Raw genomic sequence first — 18626 nt, forward strand, 5'->3', positions numbered from 1 at the left:
TTTGACTGTTTGTGCACTGTTTAAAGTGAATTGGTTCACCCACAGGATACATTTATTGTCCATTCTTTTATTTCTGTATCCTTTATGCACCAATAAATCATCACATGGTATTTGGAGTGCATTATTTTTAATTACATCTAAGATTACACATTTTAATGACTGCACCCCACATTACATTCCAATATACACAGCCCACCCCACCCCCATGCTACTTCTCATTTTCCATTTCAGTATACACAGCCCACCCCTTCCCCATACAGCACCCCATATTACATTTCAATATACACAGCCCACCCCACCCCCATGCTACTTCTCATTTTCCATTTCAGTATACACAGCCCACCCCTTCCCCATACAGCACCCCATATTACATTCCAATATACACAGTCCACCCTTCCCCCATGCTGCCTCTCATATTCCATTCCAGCATACACAGCCCAGCCCACCCCTCCCCCTTAGTTAACCCCATATTACATTCCATTAAAAACATCCCACCCCTCCCCCATGCTACCTCTCATATTCTATTCCAGTATACATAGCCCACCCCTCCCTTTCCCCTTACAGCACCCCATATTACATTACATTAAATACAGCTCTACCCCTCACCCATGGTACCATTCAAATTCCATTCCAGCATACACAGCCCACCCCTCCCCTATACAACCCATATTACATTTAAACAGAGCCCACTCCTCCCCCATACAGCACCCCATATTACATTAAAATATACACAGCCCACCCCTCCCCCATGCTACCTCTCATATTCCATTTCTGTAAACATACTTGCCGACAATTCAGCTGCTGCCTCACCCGGAGGGGGCAGCCAGGTTGGCACAGAAGGGGCGTGGTGGCATCATAGGTGGGTGGTGTGGTGGCTTGATCACGTCATCGCGGCCCCGCCATACAATGCCGGCATTGCAAAGCAGGTGGCGGGGCTACGATGACGCGATTCGGCACAAATCACGGGAAGGGGGGTTGCATGGGGAAGCTGGCGCAGCCGGACTTGGGAGACTTGCCCTCTCCCGTGGGGGGGGGGCGGGGGGGCGAGGCCGCCACTAGATTTTCGGGAGCCTCCTGGCCATTGCGGAAGACTCGGCGAGTGTGCTGTATATGCTGAAGAGGCATTGCCACCTTTCTGTGCCCATGACTATATAAGTATGACAAAGACACAAAGGACACTCTGGATGTGACAGATAAGCAGCCAATAGAGGTGTACTCCTCAAAATGTTGCCTGTCCCATAATGCTTTGCAGAGGTGTCTAATGTTTATCTGATCAGACAGATTTAATGAATGCATCAATTACTGTAAGCAATAGTTCACCACAAAATGACACTAATGCTGGGTACACACTAAACAATGTGTACCCACAACGATCTCGCTAAGGCCTGGACCCGGAGGGGGTCTCGGCATTGGCACGTGCATACACACTTGCCGATGTCGGTAACAACGGAGTAATGGTGGGAGCCATGCTGCATTCAGGAGCGCACATCATCAGTAATATAGCCGGTACACACTGGTCGATGTGGACGATATGTCGTCCGATCTGCCGGATCGGATGACATATCATCTAGCGCGTACCCGACTTTACAATGGGAACAGCGCAGGGAGGATAGTGTACATTTATACACATAGGATATTTAAAAAACATAAACGTTTTGGTGGAATACTATTTTAAATTCATCACGCCAGTATATACAAGCTGCAAAACTGGAAAATGTGGCTTGTATCACCATTCTGATCTCACTGGTCCATACAATTTGAGATTTGTGCTGCAGCAACAGTACAGTGCACTGCAAGGATAATACAAACTGGACTGAAAGTGTTTTTAATTGATGTTGAAGTGTCAAAGATAGTTGCTATTGCTGCAGGAGCTTCAAAGAGAAAAAACCTAGAGGACGTTTTAAATAAAATCCAAGTATTGCAAATAGATTTCACACATTAGATGGGACAGAAATATAAAATATGGAAATTTTCTGTTTGATTCTAGCTATCCTGGCCTTTGATATCTTCTAGAAATTATTATTTGTGTTTTCACAAACTGACTTGTTTTGAATTTCCGTCAAATAAAATACAACTTCATTACGTTCACGTCTGTATCCCTTACATTATGTTTCCTCTTAAAACATTTTCTAGAGATAGGTAATTGAAGTTTTCTTTGTTTGTTAGATGAGATAGTAAATCAACTTCATCTTTCGCTCAAACTTCTCATTCAGTAAATATCTCTTTGTTGTGCAGGAGGAAAACTTTTGCAGAGTTGTGAATAATGAGAAAACAAATGATTGTTTTGATACATTATAAACAGCAAATTCCGTTGGCTGGGTTACCTATAAAAGCTCAGGTTGTAAAGCCACTAACTAAACTGTTTGTCTTTCCAAAAATATGAAGCACCCCAAACCCTCCAACAGCCTCAATTTTACTAAAAATGGAGGGTCTTTTGGGGGCACTTGGTAATATTTTAGTCTGGCCAGATGGACAGGAGGTGTGGCTGGGCAGAACAGCATTGTGACCAAGGGGTAAATTTACTAAAGGTCGATTTACATTGATCAATATCAATGTTGTTTTTCAGGGGCTAAATCACACATTTACTAACAGACAATTTTTTTATATCGATTTTTAAGTGTTAGTAAATGTGCAATTTAGCCCCTGAAACACAACATCGATGTTGATTGATTTAGGTCAATTTTAATCTCTTAAATTTGACCTTTAGTAAATGTACCCCCAAGTCTGTTCTATTCTTTTATTTGGCCAGAATTTTGTCTGGAAGGGTTTTGGACAACTCAAAAATGTTTATGCATTAAATCAGTAGCACTTACCAAGCAGTTATGGATTCTCAGGATGTTGGCACAGAAGTATTAGTGCAATATTTGTGTTCAAGGTCCCAATAAATGTCAGGTCTCAGGGGGACCATCCCATAGACCTGACATTTGCCAAAGAGGTCTGTCTGGTAGTGAATTAGATATGTTTCTACAGGGAGGAGAGGGGAGTATATGATGCTTAAGGGAGGGAGGGTGTGCTGCTACAACACATCTCTCAATCAAATCTGTAGTAACACACTACCCCATCACCTCTATAGTAACACATCTCCCATCACCTCTGTAGTAACACATTCCCCCATCACCTCTGTAGTATCACATCTCCCCATCACCTCTGTAGTCTACACATCCCTCAATCATCTCTGTAGTAACACACTGCCCCATCACCTCTATAGTAACACATTCCTCCCATCACCTCTGTAGTAACACATACCGTACCCCTATCATCTCTGTATTAATACGTTCCCCCATCACCTCTACAATAACATGTTCCCATGATCACCTCTTTCCCCATCACCTTTACCCTTATAGCAGCATGCTCTCTCTAGCACATTCTCCCCTCTCTAGCTGTTGCTGCACACTAACCCTTCTGACCGCCAGGATGCCGAGCATCGGCATCCTGTATCCAACCCATGATAGGGGATGTGTTACTATAGAGATGATGGTGGGATGGTTTACTACAGTGGTGATGGGGCATGTATTACTACAGAGATGATGGGGCATGTGTTACTACAGAGGTGATTGAGGAATGTGTTATTACAGAGATGATGGGGTCATGTGTTACTACAGAAGTGATGGTCATGTGTTACTGCAGATATTATGGGGGCATGTGTTACTGCAAAGATGATTGAGGGATGTGTTACTACAAAGGTGATTAAGGGATGTGTTACTATAGAGATAATGGGGTCATGTGTTCCTACAGAGGTGATGGGGAAATGTGCTATTATAAACGTGAGGTAGGCTAAGTATTATAGAGGTGGAACATGGCTCACTCCCTATGAGATGCGATCACACACATTACATAGGATGGACATGCTGCCTTTAGTGGTGCACCATTGCTTTACAGTGTTGCACACACTTCTGTCTCCATGGGAATCTGTCTTTTAACCATGTTGGGAGTTGTGACATAACTGCAAATGTGTTCCTTTTTTCCTGTAGTAAATTATACATACAGTATTTGACACGTTTAAGAAAGTTGTGTTTTATTGCAGCCCTTTCAAATGAGTGCTATCTTCCAATCTGGCCCTCGGATCAAAAATGTCTATACAACCCTTGCCTCAAGGCCTCATTCACACCTCTAGTATCTGCTGTTGAACCTATTTCTCATGTTTTAATGCCCTGTACCCCTACAATTGACTGTGCTTTTTAAAACTGCCTTAAAAGAAAACATCATCATTAAAATGTATCTACAGTGCACATCAGCTTTCATGTGTTTTGTCATGTTCCCAGCATACAAAAATGGCAAAACAAGCACAGAAGGTGAAACTCTGTCCCCTTAAACTGATATTACCATATTCAAATATGGGTGTGAGGAGGGTAAGAGAGTAACAAATAAGAAATATATATCCAAAATGACACAATTGCACAGTTGCCTCTACAGCTCAACAGTTGCATTCACTGAGCTGTTTTACGTTAGCTTTGGTAAGACACACAGAAGGCAGTATGCACAATAAACATAATTTGGAAATAAATGGCATGTATGCAAAGTACAAGCATATAAGGTCTGAAATCGTATTATAGTTAGATTGATTTTAAAAGGACATTTTCTTTAAAATCATCTATATAATTAGGAGAAAATGACCAAAGCAGAGTCTTACTTAAATATTTTTTTATTCATGCATTTACATGCGTTTGTATGTATTGTGTATTAAATGCCTCTCATGATATCTAAATTATTGATCCTTATTTATAAATACATGGTTTTATGTATGTATAAGGCCACTTCTGTATCATAATATTTACAAGAAGTAACATTTCCAATTATTAATGCTATGTTGTCAAGTTGTTACTAATGAACTTTAGATACAACATGCGCTGGAAAGTACAACTGGTTAACTGCAAGCTGCAAGCTTACATCCTTCATATTTACATATATAGTAAATTTTCTGAGGCACCTAGTCTATACTATGCCTTCATGACTAATGTTCACAGTGGAATAATGTCATTATTCTGTTTTATTCTGATTCCTGCCCCCTCCTTCCATTTCCCCCCTCCTCCCTCCATTTTGTAATCATTTAGCATGAATTATGTATTTGTGGTTAATTAATTGGTAATCGTTCATTCAGCCCAGTTTACAATAATTGGTAGCAGGATGGGAAACGGGAGCAGAACATTGTCACACTGCGAAATGGCTAAAGTTGGTAGATTTGTTCATAGTATGAAACATTGTTATCTTAATCAGATGCAAATAAACATATAAGCCAGGCAGCACTTTGCTTTATGCACACATATAAAGTGACAGCTGTTTACACTGATTAGCGTTGTTTACATCCTGCACTTCTGTGTCTCCTGACAGGTGTACGAGGCAATCCCATGCTATAATGAATGCAATCAGTACTTGTGGGTGACCGAGCCTTGGTCTGCTTGCAAACTCCACAGTGAGGAGAAGACTGCTGACTGCGGGGTGGGAATACAAATCAGGAAAGTACGGTGAGTGAAAATTGTAGTTACAGTATCTCACAGTGGCTGAAAGACAAATCTGTGAGCAGTTTACTGCAATGACTAAAGGTTTTAAAATTTGTATTCAATTTCAATTATTCTACAGAGCTGTTCCACCTTATGCTACTAACTGTTCTATAGTATTTCTGGTAAGTAATGTGACTTAGAGATGAGCGGGTCCGGTTTTCTGAGAACCGGACCCACCCAAACATAGGGGATCCGAGCAGGATCCAAGTCAGGCTTGGATTTTCCCACCTAACTTGGATACCCAAACGAGGCAAAAAGTCATCCTCCCGCTGTTGGATTCTCGCAGGTTTTGGATTGTATATAAGTCCCTCCCCGCGGTGATCGGCGCCATTTCCTTGCTGAGTCCCAGGCTCTCGGGCTGTGCTGTGCTCCATCCAGGGGGGGCTGTGTTGTCCAATCCAGTGGTGAGCAGGGGTGTGTTGTGCTCTGTCCAGGGGGCTATGTTGTCCAATCCAGGGGAGTGCTCTGCTCTGTCCAGGGGGGTGTGTTGTCAAATCCAGGGATGTGCTCTACTCTGCCCAGTGGCCTGTGTTGTCGAATCCAGGGGTGTGCTCTGCTCTGTCCTGGGGGCTGTGTTGCCCATACAGGGGTGTGCTGTGCTCCGTCCAGGGGGCTGTGTTGTCCAATCCAGGGGTGTGCTGTGCTCTGTCCAGTAGGGAGGCTGTGCTGCCCATCCACGGCTGTGCTGTGCTCTGTCCAGGGGATTATGTTGCTCATCTAGGGGTGTGCTGTCCATCCAGTGTGCTGTCCATCCACGGGCTGTAAAAAAAAAAAATATATGTACTAAAAGTTAAAAAAATAAGTAAAAAAGAAAGTTTAAAAGATTTTTTTTTTGTGCTGTACCCCAGTGTACCCATATAAGCACTGTGATGCTGAATGCCATCCCCCCCTCACCAGTGTATCCATATATAAGCACTGTGACACTGCTGGTCATACTTCAGTGTAATATTCATTAAAATATTGTGACGCTGTAGGTCATTCATACCTTAGTGTAATATTCATACAAGTATTGTGACGCTGTAGGTTCATTATATCGCAGTGTAAAATTCATACAGGTATTGAGAGGGACACTGTAGGTTCATCAAACCGCAGTGTAAACTTCATACAAGTATTTTGAGTGACGCTGTAGGTTCATCATACCGCAGTGAAAAATTTATAAAGTATTGTGACGCTGTATGTTCATCATACCGCAGTGTAATATTCATAAAAATATTGTGACACTGTAGGTTCTACTCCAGTGCATTCACATAAGCGGTGTGACTGTGCAGTGTCGTTTGGGAACAAAGTTTAAAATAAAGTTAAAAATGTTGGTACAAATTGATGTGTGCTGTACCCCACTTCATTCGTGTTTGTTGATATGGAGAACGATCAGTTGAGAGGAGAGCAGGAACCACATACTAGTGCTGTAGCTGCTGCCACTAGTGACGATACTAGTCTGTCAATGTCATCTACTAAAGCCGATGCCCAAGGGCAAGGAGGGCTTAATAGAGGGCATCTTAAATCAAAGAACCAATCTTTTCAAGTGGTAAAAAAAAGAAAATCAAAGGGAAAGTTAGCTGCAGAAAGACATAAAATTGGCAATATGCCCTTCACCACACGAAGTGGCAAGGAAAGGCTAAGGCCTTTGCCTTTATTTATGACTGGTGGTTCTGCCTCTTATGATGATGTAAGCCTTTCTCCCTGTAAAAGTTTAAAAAAAAGCATTAAGGCACAGGAACCATCTGTGTGCTCAGAAATGTCACAAATCCCTGAAGAGAGTCTAAATGTGTCTGCAGGTGCCATGTATGAGCCTGACCTTTCCAATACTGGGCCTGATTCACTACCGTACGCAACTGTGATTATGCACGCAATCAGATGATTGTTTCATTCTGCTCATGCGTGAACTGGCCGCTGTGATAGTGACCGCGATCACAGTAACTACGCAGACCCATCGCAGAGTGATTGACAGGAAGTGACGTTTGTGAGAGGTGATGGGGAGTGGTCTGCGAAATGCAAGCATCCCAGTGTGTTCGCACGCTGTTGCATGGGTGCACATAAATTATCCACTGCAATGCCCTATGTAGCCTGAGGCCTGATAGCATGCGTGGAAGTTAGCAATTTAAGAGTCAGGTCAGGCCTTGTGCAACTGTGCGTGAGGATGCGATTGTACACGATTGTACCGATGGTTTTGCAGTCTTGCTAAACATTACGTGTATGTGTTCTGAGTAAAGTGGGCATCCTTGTGCAGTGCTGCGAGGGTATTGCTATCACAATGTATTAGTATACTATCACAGTTGAACTGCATGCGTAATGGCTATTGCATATGCAGTTGCGTATGGTATTGAATCAGGCCCACTGTACTCAAAGAGGAGCCTCTGTCCACCATTTGTGTGCCCTCTGCAAATGTGGGGATGTGCAGCACAAGTCAACATGCTGAAATAGATATTGAGGATGCTGCTGTGGAAGTGACCTGGATGAGGAGGATATTTTTGTATCTGACGATAATAAGGATGTTGATGATGAGGATGTTGATGATGAGGATGTTGTTTGTGTAAATCAGGCACAAGTGAAAACATAAAGCCCATTGTCATGCTTGGGCATAAGACAAAAATAATTGACTTCTTATGTGTGGAATTATTTCTACCCAAATCCGGACAACAATTGTCAAGACATCTGTACCCTTTGTAAAGTCAGAGTTAACAATACTGGATCAGAACCTCTATACACACCTTCCTAAACCATCTAATGTCCTGCCTATACCTTATAATGTCCTGCCTATACCTTCTAAGGATGATGCTAATTTGCGTACGCAGTCATACCATAAATAAAGACTTAGACGTGGAATCTATGGTTCCAAAGCACAAGTGATATTCAGGTAAAAGTTCAGACAGTTACACGCAATTGATCAAGACACAATTTAGGCGCAAAAGGAAATTATACAGACCGCAAGTACAGTATACGTACGCAGGCGCTTCCGGACCCAGAGATAGGCATCAGCAAGAGACCCCTCATCATTCAGCATTCAGCACGAAGACTCAGAACCAGTGTTCGTGCACTCATATTTATACCCCCCAGATAAAACAGGACAATAGGGAAGTCTGTTGCTGATATCATTGGTTCTCGGGGGTGAAGCATCTGTTACAGCACATTTAACAGGCTGGTTCAAACAGACTCTCCCTGCCTCTAACAGCTGGGGGTCTTCCTCTTCACGCCTCCGTCAGCATCCTAACAGTTGTTTCTAAAATATACATTTTGTTGCTTGTAGGCTCTGCGATCCATAACTCGGGAATGCATGATGCGATCTCCCCACCGATAACACTGGAATACTGTGAAAAGAGTACGCATCAGTACAACTCCAAACACGACTGGTTTAGCATGTATAATACCTTAGTTATCAAATATCTTTATTTCTTAGCATTTAAACTAACTGAACCTACTTAAATCATACACTTTAGAGCTTATTGAACCTTATGTGTGGATATGTAATGTGTGGGTATTGAGGGTTTGATATAAGGACGCTAGTTAACTTGGGGCAGTTGCGTGCGCATAAAGCTAATAAAACAGCGGTTTCATACAAAGTCATATGCATTCGCTAATATGCGACTAGTTAACAGCGCTATTGTATGTATTAATGTATGTATGAGAAATGGTGAAAGATGCAAATGCATGGTGCTATTAGTATTATCGCCGCATGTACTAAAATGTGAGTTTATCTAAAATGGCGCTTAGGCGGCCATTCGCAAAATGGCGTCTTGCGATCTCATTTTCAAGATGGCGTCTTGCGGCCATTCGCAAGATGGCGTCGCCGTGATTACATTTTAAACTGAACTTGTCTCAGCCAATTATTCAGCTTCGACAGTCCACCCTTTGATAGCAAACAACATGCTATCACAATCTGCTATTAGAATTTAATTTAGGCTTACATTTACATATTATTTGGTGTTATTATGGGATGGCACAAGGTGGTTCTTTATCCATCAATAATGTGTCTCTGGGTGGGGACATAAAACTACTATTATACGCACACCGCGGATCTTGGAAGATCATGTGAAAGGTGTGGGAATGCACCAGTCTTATAATAGCAGCGGAAATGGCACCAACCCTATGTTATGCTGTCCCTGGGGCACATGTGAACACACCGAGCAATCAGTTTGATTTAACACTTTGCCTACCATGCTATGATAATCCTCTAGAGGATACCCTCCCCAGTACGGATTATATTTAGGTTGGCACCTTTGGATACAGTTCTCATCAACTAGGGACCCACAAAGCTCACAAATACAGGAATCTTCAGACGATAACTCTCCACACCTTCCGCGAGTATCTGGAATGACAGCTCTTTTAACAATAACAGTACTAAGATTGGAAAGGCACTCCCCTGATTGGCATTGCACTCCTCCTGATTCCACTCCATCAGCACTGCCATCAGCTCCCGTTTCCTCAATCGGTCCCCCATCACAGACACTGGATATCCCAGGACTGACCAAGATGGTGAACATTCTAAAAGAGAATATGAAAATGAACACAGCAGGCACGTCCATTATCACAACAAGACCTGCAAATTTTTCTCAGTTCAGGTATCTTACTACGACCTTTTCAATCCTCCCGGAACAAGCTCGCGAGCGGCAGATCCACGCTATCAGCTTTGTCTCTGACTTGTTTCTCCACCAGTTGATTGACCTTTTTGCAGTGAGTGGAATGGACCCTGGTATCTCTCTCGGCCACCTTCAAAGATGTAGTACTCGTCAGCAACACCTGGTACGGACCTTCCCACCGATCAGTCAAACAACCTGAACGCAAGAAATTTCTGGACATTACATATTCTCCTGGTTCAACATCATGACAGTTCGTTTCAGGCATATCATTAGACAACAATTTCAGTTTCTGCTGCTGTTGCTTTAACTGCTTACTCATTGATATAAGATACTTCACAGTTAACTTGTTGTTACCCTTTAGATCTTCCTGTGGACTTATAATCAAATGAGGTTGTCTACCGAACAATATTTCAAATGGGGACAGATTCAGAGGAGGTCTAGGAGTGGTCCTTATACTATGTAGGACCAAAGGTAAAGCTTCTGGCCATCCTAGTCCAGTCTCTGCCATGATTTTACTTAGCTTATTTTTAATAGTCCCGTTCATCCTCTCTACCTTGGCACTAGCTTGCGGTCGGTAGGGGGTGTGAAGTCGGCTATTAATACCCATCAGCTTACACATATTTTGAAAAACATCACCTGTGAAATGGGTTCCCCTGTCACTCTCGATGATTTTAGGGATACCGTACCTGCATACAAATTCCTGAACTATTTTCTTAGCAGTAAATGCAGCAGTATTAGTGGCCGCTGGGTAAGCCTCAACCCAGTTAGAAAATACGTCTGTGCACACTAATACATACTTCCTGCAGGGTGGTAATTGGATGAAATCAATTTGTATCACCTGGAAAGGTCCATCAGTCGGTGGAATGTGGGACAGTTCAGTAGGGATCGCTTTCCCTATGTTCTTTTTCAAACAGGTCAGACAGGACATTGCTATCTTCTCTGCTTGTGAAGAAAAACCTGGTGCACACCAGTATACCCTCACCAACTTGCACATACCCTGTTTACCCAGATGAGTCAGACCATGTGCTGCCTCAGCCAGGCTGGGGTAAAATGCCTTGGGGGCTACTGGCTTACCATGTCCGTCCCTCCAGAGCCCAGAGGACTCTTGCCCACATCCCTTGGACTTCCAAGTGGATTTTTCCTGAATTGAACACAAATTTTGCATCTCACTTAATTTCAGCATATCAATAGTTTGAAATGACATAATTGTTTCAGTTGGAGGAAACATTTTTAACCCTGCTGCCCATTTTGCAGCTTCGTCAGCTCTGTTGTTGCCCAGTGACACCGGGTCATTCTCACATGTGTGGGCTTTGCATTTAATTACTGCCACTGCTTTGGGCAGTTGGATTGCTTCTAAAAGATGTGTTATGTGTCGGGAATGTGCAACTGGTGTGCATGCTGCTGTCATAAAATTTTTCAGATGCCATAGAGCCCCAAAATCGTGCACCACCCCGAACGCGTACATCGAGTCAGTGTAAATGTTAGCAGATTTGCCTGCTGCCAGTTCACATGCTCTAGTTAGTGCTACTAACTCTGCCACCTGGGCTGAGTGAGGAGGACCGAGAGGTTTAGCTTCTATGGTGTCTGTGTCATTTACAACAGCATAACCTGTATATAATTCACCTGTGTCTGTTTGTCTATGACAACTCCCATCCATATAAAAAGTTACATCCACATTCTCTAAAGGTGTGTCATGTATGTCAGGTCTAGCAGTAAAGGTCTGATTCAGATATGTCATACAATCGTGCGTATCATTATGTCTGCCGAACTCACCTCCCGAAAGCAACTCCTCTCCTTCCACCCTTTGTTCATCATGTTGTACATATGGTAGGTATGTTGCTGGATTCAGCGTACTGCAACGTTTAACTGTAATATTTGCAGGAGCGATTAAAGCTAGTTCCCATTTGGTGAACCTAGCCGAGGAGACGTGTCTGGTTCGAGCTGAGTTCTACAGAGCAGATACAGCATGGGGAGTGTAGACAATCATATCATGGCCCAATACTACGTCCTCACTTTTACTCACCAATAAAGCGGTAGCTGCTACACTTCTCAAACAGGTGGGGAGTGATCTTGCTACCGTGTCCAATTGGGCACTGTAGTATGCTACGGGCCTACTGGCATCACCATGTTTTTGTGTAAGGACACCTGCAGCACAACCATCAGCTTCCGTACAATACAAATCAAAAGGTTTTTCATAATCAGGTATTCCCAATGCAGGAGCTCTTGTCAGACTATCCTTAAGATTGAGGAAAGCCTGTTCTGATTCCTCTGTGTGTATGACACGATCGGGCTTTGAGGAAGAGACTAATTCCTGTAAAGGTAAGGCTAAAATAGAAAAACCTGGTATCCACATTCTACAGTATCCACACATTCCCAAGAAGGTACGAATTTGCTGTTGATTCTGCAGCAGTGTCATGTTTTGTATGGCCTGGATTCTATCTGTTGTAAGGTGTCGTAACCCCTGGGTTAGGCAGTGTCCCAAATATTTTACTCTGGATTGGCATGGCTGTAGTTTGTCCTTAGCCACCTTGTGTCCTGTTTGTGAGAGATGAAGTAACAAAAGTTTAGTATCATTCAAACATGACATAAACGAGTCAGAACATAGCAATAAATCGTCCACATATTGAATTAGAACAGATCCATTGGGAGGTTGAAAAGATTGTAAACAGTCATGCAATGCCTGGGAGAAGATACTGGGGCTGTCTATGAAACTTTGGGGTAATCGTGTCCATGTGTATTGTAAACCTCTGTATGTAAATGCGAATAGATACTGACAGTCAGGATGGAGAGGCACAGAGAAGAAAGCTGAACAGAGGTCAATGACAGTGAAATGGGTTTCATTTGGTGGGATTTGCATCAAAATGACAGCTGGATTTGGCACTACGGGGAATTGGTCCTCTACTACCTTATTGACGCCTCTAAGGTCTTGTACAAGCCTATAACCCCTCCCACCACTCTTCTTCACTGGAAAGATGGGACTGTTGGCTACACTAGCTGTACAAACTAAAATTCCTTGTTGCAATAATCACTGAATTATTGGAAAAACCCCTAATTCTGCCTCCTGTCTTAGTGGGTACTGGGGAATTTTTGGAGCTTACCTTCCGCTTTTTAAATTTACCATTACAGGGCTTACTTTTGCCATTAATCCAGTGTCCTGTCCATCTTTAGTCCAAAGGGAATCTGGAATTAGGGACAACATTTCATCTACGTGTGATGGAGTTTCATTTAAAACGGTAGAGTGATACTTTAACCTTTGTGGAGTGTCTAGCATATCCCGCACCTCATATACCATTCTCTCTGGGATATCTAAAAATACACCATCAGGGGTGCAATATATAACACATCCCATCTTACATAACAAGTCTCTGCCCAGTAGGTTGTTAGTAGGGGTGAGCGGGTTCGGATTTCTGAAATCTGAACCCCCCCGAGCCCCCCGATCCGAGTCAGGCTCGACTTTTCGTTCAGCGCCGGGCTCTCTCCCCCATTCCCCAATATGCAGCAACCTGACGAGGTCGTCAGATTGTGCTGCACGTTCAGTCGATGGACAATGTCGGAAACGACCAGCGGGAGTGCGCATCGCTGGTCGTTTCAGACATAAGAGTGCACGATTTGTGCACGATTACTGAGCGATTGCATGATTACGATGTCGTAATCGTGCAGTCGCTCAGTAATATCGCCCAGTGTGTACCCACCATTAGTGTTTTTAAAGATGGTACATTTGTACAGGGAATTGGTTAGTTTACAGTAACTCTGATTATATTATTTTGATTTAATTTTGGGATCATTCAGGCAGTAAAATTGTTTGCTTTTGAACTAAATCTTGTAGTGTGTTTTTAATAGTGTGAATGAAGTATGTGAGTTTTGTGAGATTCTACTAATTTTAAGACAGAGAGTTGGTTTTGTTTTAATTAACCTTTTGACACCCACATGTTACACATCACCCAGGTCCGGGGCGCAGCTAGGGTATGGATGGGCGGATCATGTACCACGGTTAAGGACTGAGGGGGGCACTGGTCAGCAGGAAGCTGCAGCAACATGATCAATGATGAGTTATTGATGATCAATCATAACCCTTCAGCATCGCCGTTGGCCACAGCTGTGTCTGCCTCAAGTCTGCATCACAGCACAGCCGTAGGCTGCATTGATATACTGGCAATGGCACACACAGAATGAAGGGAGTTGGGAGGAGGGTGTGAAGGATTGAGGGGGGAGGTAGGACCTTGCTTTCTGAGCCATTACAAAGGCATTCTCCTAAAGAGGAGCCTTACCATAGCCACTGTCAGCACACAGGACTAAGAAGTGTAAATTCCTTTTATTAAGTACTGATTGTTTTGGTTTGAATTTATTTTAAAAAAAATATGAAAAGCTGTTAAAATTGTGTAATTGCGACCTCTTTTTGTTTCTATAAAATGATTAACATCAATAACATTCATTTCCAGTCAATTTTCATAGCCTCACAGCTCACAATATTGTTTTGACCAAGACTGCAGAGAGCTGGCTGGCTAAACTAAGCATCAGAGCAGCAGCATAACACATGCAGTTTAAAAGAATATAGCACATCTATGAAACATGGTGGCACAGCAGTGTCAGACAGGATGGCAGTTTAATAACCTATACAGCCCATTAAAATGTTTTCATTAATCAAGAACTAATAGCATAAAAGTAAAAGCCATGGGGAAATTATAATATATTACCTACACACTTCTCAAAACAGCAAATCACTGACCTTAGGCCAGTACTTGTGATTTCTGCCTGAGTAATGCTTAGTAGAACATTAAACTTTTTCCAAACAGCGCAAATCACAGGCCCAGGTGCTTGGAGGTGGTGGAGTATTTCTGAAACTTAAATCTGAAACATGGATCAAATTATTCAAATCCAAGTTTCCAAATGTGAGTTTTCAAATACAAACTGAATCCAAACAGCAAATCATAGGCCTCAGGCCAGGGGTCTTCAAACTTGGCCCTCCAGCTGCTGTGGAACTACACATCCCAGCATGCACTGCCACCTTTTTGATATAACAGCATGCTAAAATTATGTGCAGTGCATGCTGGGATGTGTAGTTCCACAGCATCTGGAGGGCCAAGTTTGAAGACCCCTGCCTCAGGCCAATGCAGGCAAATTAAGCCAGAGTATTAGCCTAGTAGAAAATATAATAATAACAATCTTCTTCAACCGGCAAATAACAGGCGTCAAGCCAGTTCAGAAAAATTGAGTCTAAGTAACAGGCTAGTAGTCTTTACAAAAAAAACACAGCAAGGTGGGCAAAACCCATAATATAAAATGGTGCACAATAGAATTGTCCTCGGGCCCTCCCACCCACCTTTATTTTGTATATTAAAAAGGACATACATAGTTTAACACATCAAGCACTTTAGCCACAAAAGTGACAGTCCCTGTCACGGAATAATATGGAAAATTCTAACTGCACTCAAACCCTAATATTCCTATGTGTGATGTATAAATAATAGATGTTGAAACTGTATTGGGCTACTAATCACTTTTATTGCTGCCACTGTCACTGAAGTGCTTGGTGTTTTGGGGCCCCCACAAAAGAAAACATTTTGGTGGTTTGGTTAAACCAAGCTACCAATGGGATTAAGGCTTACAGTGTTAATCATCCTCAAAGTTGAAGATGTCATCCTCATCATCACTCTCATCACTGTTGTTAAAATAATCAGCACACAATATTAGCTTATTCCCACAGGAATCCACCGTTACAGTCTCTGCTTGTAATTAGCAGCCAATGTACATTCTTCCAATAATTTGTAGTTGATTTTGGTGATCCACAGTTTTTGGAAGTAGCATCCTATACCGATCGCTCAGATCTTGAGACAGTTGAGCATTCATGCTCCATTGAAAATGAAAAGAATCACAGAATAAATGTAGCAGGTGCTGGCACCTTGATATTATGGGACTAAAAATGTTTTTCCCCTCACACTAGATACATTTCAGACTTTACATTGTTGATAGCGGTATCCAGTAAGCCAAGGGTGACTACTAACTATGGGGTGAGAAAAGGGTGGGGGGAGGGGTGTACAGAAAGCCCAGCGTCACACCTGAGCAGAATGAGGGGGCAGTTCTGTTCAATGGAGTATGTGGTACAAGCTGTAGACTGAAATGACAGTTGCAGTACTATATGTTGCTTGTAAAGGTTCTACTAGAAATTAATTAATTACTGCTTATATTGCATATCTATATATCTATCTATCAGTATTAAATAGTGCAGTGAATAGGCAGTGGTCAAACAGAAAAAGCCTAAGAGCTGCAGTGCAAATTTTTACACACTTGCATATACACATTATTATTAGAGATGAGCGGATTTGGTTTCCAGAGATCCGAACCCACCCGAATTTAGCAGATCCGAGTGGGATCCAAGTCGGCTCGGATGTTACCGCCTTACTCGGATCTCTCAAATCGAGGCAAAACCATAGAGACGAAATCTCACGGTTTGCGAGCTTTCCTCTCAATGATCAATGTAATATATAAGGGACCATGCGACAGACGCCATTTCACTCCGGCCGTGGAGACTGAACAGGGAGGGTGGGTAGTGTAGGGCTGGGAGAGGTGCTGGTGCTGTCTGCTGTGTCCTGGGCTGGTGACTGCTGATCCATTCTTGGCTGGTGCCTGTGACAGCTGTCACTGTGCTGTCTGCTGTGTCCATCTGGGCTTTTGCTGATCCATCTGGGCTGTCTGTGCTGTCTGCTGTGTCCTGGGCTGGTGTTTTTCATGTCTGCTGTGTCCATCTGGGCTGGTGCAGAACTGCAGATACATCTGGGTTGGTGCTGTGTCCATCTAGGCCAAGTTCTGGACTCAAAAAAAATAAAAAAATATATATATATATAGTCAAAAAAAATCGATCAAAGTGTCTTTTATATTTTACTGTGTTTGTGTGCGTGTGTGTTAGGCTTAACCGCAGTACCGCACAAGATCAAGCCAGCAACGCAAGTTGCTAGCTAGTGCTGCCCGACTCCAGTTGTGCTAAAAAAAAAAAATCAAAGTGTCTTTTATATTTTTCTGTGTGTGTGTGTGCGCGTGCCTGTTAGGCTTAACCGCAGTCAGGGCCGCCATCAGGGAGGGACTGCCGAGTCATTAGTCCTGGGCCCGGACACGCGGGGGGCCCGCCTGGTGCTACTGCCTGCTAGCTTCTTCCCCCTGCCACAATAACAATATTTACTGTCTGTCACAGACAGGCCCGGCTGGGGCCCTGCCGCCTACCAGTGCACTGCGGTGCGGCCACCCAGCTCTCTTCTCGCTGCCGCCGCCGTGTTTGTGGATAATGTCACATCAGTGCAGGCTGCTCTGCGCCAACCACTGAAGAGGAGAAAGCTGCTGGCTCAGGACAGAACGGGAGACTAGAGATCGTCACCAAAGTTAAGAAGGTAAGTTTTGCTGGGGAAGGGGAAGGGAGGTTGAGCCAAGTGATTATTGAAGGAGGAAAGGATTATTTAAGGGGGGCACTTGCTGCAGAAATTACTGTAGAACGGGGTTATTACTATAGGGGGGAGCTGTGAGGTGATTACTGTAAGATGGTCAGCTCCACTGGCTTCAGCTATTTTTAATATGCCTCCATTTTCCAGATGTGCACTGTATAATGGGGTCGTGGGGGCCCTACGTATTTTATCAGTCCCGAGCCACACAATTTCTGATGGCAGCCCTGACCGCAGTACCACACAAGATCCAGCCAGCAACGCAAGTTGCAACCTAGTGCTGCCCGATTACAGTTGTGATCAATCTGTGCTCTGGGCCCAAGTTCTGGAGTTGAAAAAAAAAAATCAATTGTTTTTTTTTTCTAATAATTGTTTGTGTGTCTGTGCGTGTTAGGCTTAGCCGCACAAGATGTAGCAAGTCGGCAATGCAACCTAGTGCTGCCCGACTCCAGTCGTCATCAATCTGTGCTGTGGGCCCAAGTTCTGGACCCAAAACCCCCCCCTTCAAAAAAAATTGTGTCTTTTGTCTATTTATTTTCTTTGTGTGTGCGCGTTTTAGGCTTAGCCACACAAGATACAGCAACGCAACCTAGTGCTGCCCGACTCCAGTCATCACCAATCTGTGCTCTGGGCCAACGTTCTGGACCTGGAAAAAAAAAATAGTGTTTTTTGTATATTGTTTTTCTGTGTGCGCACGACTGCACGTGTGTGAATTTTGTAACCGCACCTTGGCTACACTATTGGTGCTTGTGACACTGCTTCAAGACCGCAGAAAATATGGAAAGTTGTCACATGACAGGAGAGCAAGGCCAAGAACCACATGTTGTAGCTGCCGCCAGCAGTCAACATGATAATGCAAGGCCGTCAACTTCCTTGTCCTCTATGAAGGCCCATGCCTTCAATCCTCAAGGGTATCCCAACCATCATCTTTGCACAGTCCTCAACTCTATTAATAATTATATCAATCAGTTTTGAGCCAGCAAGCTGGATGCAACCTTTTGGCCCTTTAACTAGATGGAAAAAAATCAATATTGTGAGCTGTGAGGTAACCAAAATTGACTGGAAACGAGTGGAAATAAATGTTATTGAGGTTATTAATACTGTAGGAACAAAAAAAAGGCCCATTT

General features: G+C 43.2%; 1 protein-coding gene across 1 annotated transcript in view; it reads left to right on the forward strand.

The window, feature by feature from the left end:
* THSD7B (thrombospondin type 1 domain containing 7B) overlaps positions 1-18626 on the forward strand; it is a 651631-nt gene that overhangs the window by 527285 nt on the left and 105720 nt on the right. The window contains exon 16 of the mRNA XM_088474863.1: positions 5329-5462. Within this exon, the coding sequence (XP_088330989.1) occupies positions 5329-5462 (134 nt within the window). The remainder of the gene's footprint in view (positions 1-5328; positions 5463-18626) is intronic.

This window comes from Taudactylus pleione, unplaced genomic scaffold, assembly GCF_031769625.1.
Source record: "Taudactylus pleione unplaced genomic scaffold, aTauple2 ptg000156l, whole genome shotgun sequence".
NCBI lineage: Eukaryota > Metazoa > Chordata > Amphibia > Anura > Myobatrachidae > Taudactylus > Taudactylus pleione.